Here is a 5,000-nt window from a genome sequence, read left to right as displayed (position 1 = left end):
CCACCAGCGACCCCAAGTCGCTGTCGTCCGGCTGCCGCACGCCAACGGAGCCCAAGACGGGCAGTGCTCGGCGGAACCGCACGCTGACGGAGCCGTCCGTGTACAGCCCGAGCCCGAGCGACGTCTTCACGCCGGTGTTTAACGGCAGAGCGATGCCGAAGAGCCCTACCGTCAGCCTGGAAACGTCCTTCGTCGGGACACGCGACGGCGGAGGAGGCTCCGGTCTCGGGCTGAGCGGGCTCGCGGGAAACGGTGGGGCCGAACCCCCGACCCGGGAGAGGGAGCAGAGCAGCCGGGAGCGGCTAGCAGGTCTGGAGGAAACAGATGTTCTGTGGGTGTGATTAGGGCTCGATGGGAGGAAAATATGAGATTACTTCACAATATATCGTTTTTATATGTACTGACGCAGTACACACACACACACACGAGGCTGCTTCACCTGGGGAAGTAGGGTTGTTCAGTGAAGGAAAGCTGGAAATATTTTCAGTTTAAGGACACACACACACACACACATTCACACACACAGAGACACACACACATACAGAGAGAGAGACACACACACACACACACACACAAAAACACACACAGACACATATGCAGACACACATACACACACACACAGACACATATATACACACACAGTGACACACACAGACACACACACATACACAGAGAGACACACACGCACAGACACATACACACACACACACGCACACACACACGCACACACACACACACACACACACACACACACACACACACACACACACACACACACACAGAGAGACACAGACAACCAGCAGTTTGTTGTACAGAATACTAACAGCATCAGAACAGAGAGCACTTTGATATCCATTTTATTTATGGTAACCTTTCATCATTAATTGTATATGTCCCTCCCACCGTGCAGCCGTAACGTGAAGATGACGACCTGTTTCCTTCCACACAGGAGACGGAGGCTGCTCGTCCAGCGGGGGCAACGTGGTCGGCGGCGGCAGCACTCAGTTTAAAAGCCGCAGTCAGAGCTTTAACACGGACACGACGACCAGCGGCATCAGCTCCATGAGCTCCAGCCCGTCCAGGGAGACGGTGGGAAACCCCGAGCATCCAGAACCAGAACCAGACTCCTCAGACTGCGTCAGCCTCAACACCGTAGTGTCCACCACGACGGTGAAAACACTCCCGCCTCTCAGCCCGCAGGTTAGGGTGCCACGATATCATATGTATATACACATATATGATGTGTGTGTGTCTGTGTGTGTGTGTGTGTGTGTGTGTGTCTCTGTGTGTGTTTGTGTCTCTGTGTTTCTGTGTGTGTGTCTCTCTGTGTGTGTTTGTGTCTCTGTGTGATATTGCGATAACGATATTGAGTCTTGCACCCCTACCCGCAGGCTCACGCCAACCACGTGTCCACGCCCAAGTCGTCTGCCGTGTCTCTGGTGCCGCCCGGCTCCTCGCACACACTCCCCCGCCGGGCGCAGTCCCTCAAGTCCCCGTCGGTGACGACCATCAAGAGCCTGGCGGACTGCAGCTTCATGTACACCAGCCCACGCGACGCGCTGGGGTACGCCACGCTGAAGAGGCTGCAGCAGCAGAGGATCCACCCGTCTCTGTCGCACAGCGAGGCGCTGGCATCGCCCGCCAAAGACGTGCTGTTCACCGACACCATCACCATGAAGACCGGCAGCCTGGACTCCCGGCTAACGCCTCGCAGGTGAGCAACAGATCTGCTTATGTCGTAGCTTTGGTTAAAGGGAAATATCTTACACCTGGACTCTATTTTTCTATCTTTTTTTGTCCAAGTGTCTCTGTTGTTGCCGCTGACAGACTCAGATTATTATTCTAAGTGTCTGACAACATTATGAAAGGATCCCTACAGAGATAGACCTTTTAGTTAAAGAGGAAGATCCTTTTAGTTTAACATGAAACAGCCCCGATATCACCATCACCAAACTACACCAGACTCCATGTAAATAATCAGGACTTTTATCATCGTAAAACACACTTCATTCAAAGTGGACAGAAACTAAATCAAACTATGAAAAGCTGTCTTGGTTCATCTTTCCACTGTTCCAACAATCACCACTCTGGTTTGGTTGAAATAAACCCTTAATTCACCCATTTACATGTGGAAATATGCTGGCTCTATACACGCTAAAAGTCCTGATTATTTACATGGAGTCTGGTGGAGATATGCTGGCTCTATACACGCTAAAAGTCCTGATTATTTACATGGAGTCTGGTGGAGATATGCTGGCTCTATACACGCTAAAAGTCCTGATTATTTACATGGAGTCTGGTGGAAATATGCTGGCTCTATACACGCTAAAAGTACTCATTATTTACATGGAGTCTGGCAGGTGTTTGTCTTCCCTCTTCTTTGCGTTGACAGGTGTGAGTGTGTTTCTATTCACCTTGTGTCTGTCAGGGTATCAGATAGAAGGGGTACCTGTCCAGAGCCCCGGGTCCTAAGTCCGTACCGCAGGCTGTCCCGGACACTGGCACCGTGGTGGGTGGACCTGTAGACTAGAGACCTAGAGACCTAGCAGAGAGACCAGACCAATGTGTCCCTGCTTTTGCTCTACTCCTGCTGTTGTGTTGCAGTCTCTGTGACTCCTGTAGTCTTGTTAGTTTGTGTGAATAAACCCCGGGCCAAATCCCCTCGCAGGTTTTGATCCAGACCGAATATCAGTTTAGGTTCACAATTAAATGTTGACAGGCCTAGTTGTGCGCCAAACCAAAAAGACGGGAAACAGTTTTTCTTGATTCGCTAAATTCTGTGATGGCAAAGGAACTTTTTGGCTGACTTTTGTAGGTCTTTATGTCGACAACAAAGCGACAAAAACGTCAAAAAGAGCGACAAAAACTTTGGGGAAAGCCAGTCTCCAGATACTTTGTAGACGGGCTTCCCCGTCCTCTCGTCTCCTCTCTGTGTGTCCGAGTTTTTTCAGCTGACTGCTGCTCTCTCCTACTGACTGCTGCTCTCTCCTACTGACTGCTGCTCTCTCCTACTGACTGCTGCTCTCTCCTACTGACTGCTGCTCTCCTCTACTGACTGCTGCTCTCCTACTGACTGCTGCTCTCCCCTACTGACTGCTGCTCTCTCCTACTGGCTCTCTCCTACCGACTGCTGCTCTCCTCTACTGACCGCTGCTCTCTCCTACTGACTGCTGCTCTCTCCTACTGACTGCTGCTCTCTCCTACTGACTCTCTCCTACTGACTGCTGCTCTCCCCTACTGACTGCTGCTCTCTCCCTACTGACTGCTGCTCTCTCCTACTGACTGCTGCTCTCTCCTACTGACTGCTGCTCTCTCCTACCGACTGCTGCTCTCCCCTACTGACTGCTGCTCTAACCTGAAACCTACACTGTACATTTACTACCACTTAACAAGTAAACTGCTGATGTATTCTCAGCTCTGACAGCCGACAGCTGTCTGCTCTGAGCGCTGACACCGTCTCTCTCTCATGTAGCCTACACACTAAGCACCGAGGTGTTCCTTAAAGGAGTTTCCCCGGTCTTATAACACAAGGAGAGCCTGCCAGAGCTTCTTGTATTTGGTCAGAAAGTCCGAACCATCCAAAAAATGCTTTCACACTATAAACCAACCGGACCGAGACCACCTCTTTTTATTGACCGTGGACCGGGAGAGGTTTCACACCTCTAATTTTGGTTCGGATCAAACTGAAAAGTCCGAAAGTCCGGACCAAACGAGGTAGTTGTGAAAACGCCCTTAGTTGTACGAGCCGACTGCATCACAAACGCTACTACTTTCTTCTGTGAATTTTCAACATGGACTGGATAAAATAGGTTTTAAACCTTCTCTCCATTGAAGCCTCTGTGTTTACAGGCCCGTGGTGATGATCAGTGTGCTATAGGAGCCAAAACACATGTATGTTTGGTACTAGAGATGCACCGATAGACCGGCCACGACCAGCGACCAGCAGGTCAGACTGACGTATGGTGATGTCATGCTGGTCAACGCTCCAATTAACTGACAACAGAAGTTAAACCAGTTACAGTTCTCAAGGACGCCACAGCACGCTCTCTTTCTCCCACATGTAGGAACCTCGTGAATCAACCTGCAACATGTCAGCTGTTTGGACATTCTTCAGCGTGTGTGCAGAAGATAACACGTCTGCAATATGCAACACCTGCACGGAGGAAGTAGGACGTGGAGGGACGACCCCAAAAACCAGAATCACATTTCTTTAGTTGGATATCTGATGTGACAAGAAGGAAATGGTTCTAACGTTGCTCTTTAGATGTGTGTTAATGTCCCACCAGGAGTCATTTATATAGGTCTGTTTTATAGTGATCCATCATCTGTTCAACACATGTTCTATTAAAAAAAAGATAGACAATACATATGTGTGCGTGCTGTGAAGTGGTTAGAAAATCGGAAATCGGTATCGGCCGAGAAAGTTGTAATCGGTGCATCTCTATTTGGTACTGCCTGCTATACTTGTTTAGTTTTGTCGTGGTTCATGTGTGCAATAAACATTACACTTTGTGAGAAACAAATCGTCGCAGAGACTCGTGATTCATATTTCCCCCCGAAACGCTAAAAGTCCTGATTATTTACATGGAGTCTGGTGGAGATATGCTGGCTCTATACACGCTAAAAATCCTGATTATTTACATGGAGTCTGGTGGAGATATGCTGGCTCTATACACGCTAAAAGTCCTGATTATTTACATGGAGTCTGGTGGAAATATGCTGGCTCTATACACGCTAAAAGTCCTGATTATTTACATGGAGTCTGGTGGAAATATGCTGGCTCTATACACGCTAAAAGTACTCATTATTTACATGGAGTCTGGCAGGTGTTTGTCTTCCCTCTTCTTTGCGTTGACAGGTGTGAGTGTGTTTCTATTCACCTTGTGTCTGTCAGGGTATCAGATAGAAGGGGTACCTGTCCAGAGCCCCGGGTCCTAAGTCCGTACCGCAGGCTGTCCCGGACACTGGCACCGTGGTGGGTGGACCTGTAGACTAGAGAC

The 5,000-nt window shown here is 49.4% G+C and overlaps 1 protein-coding gene across 1 annotated transcript in view; it reads left to right on the top strand.

The window, feature by feature from the left end:
* LOC144517772 (rapamycin-insensitive companion of mTOR-like) overlaps positions 1-5,000 on the top strand; it is a 25,222-nt gene that overhangs the window by 15,137 nt on the left and 5,085 nt on the right. Inside the window, exons 20-22 of the mRNA XM_078249893.1 lie at positions 1-309; positions 950-1,200; positions 1,392-1,714. The exon at positions 1-309 is cut by the window's left edge and continues 177 nt beyond it. Coding sequence (XP_078106019.1) covers positions 1-309; positions 950-1,200; positions 1,392-1,714 — 883 coding nt within the window. The remainder of the gene's footprint in view (positions 310-949; positions 1,201-1,391; positions 1,715-5,000) is intronic.

The sequence above is a fragment of the Sander vitreus genome, chromosome 5, assembly GCF_031162955.1.
Source record: "Sander vitreus isolate 19-12246 chromosome 5, sanVit1, whole genome shotgun sequence".
NCBI lineage: Eukaryota > Metazoa > Chordata > Actinopteri > Perciformes > Percidae > Sander > Sander vitreus.
Note: the sequence above shows the minus strand (reverse complement) of the source record. Positions and strands in the feature narration are given on the sequence as shown.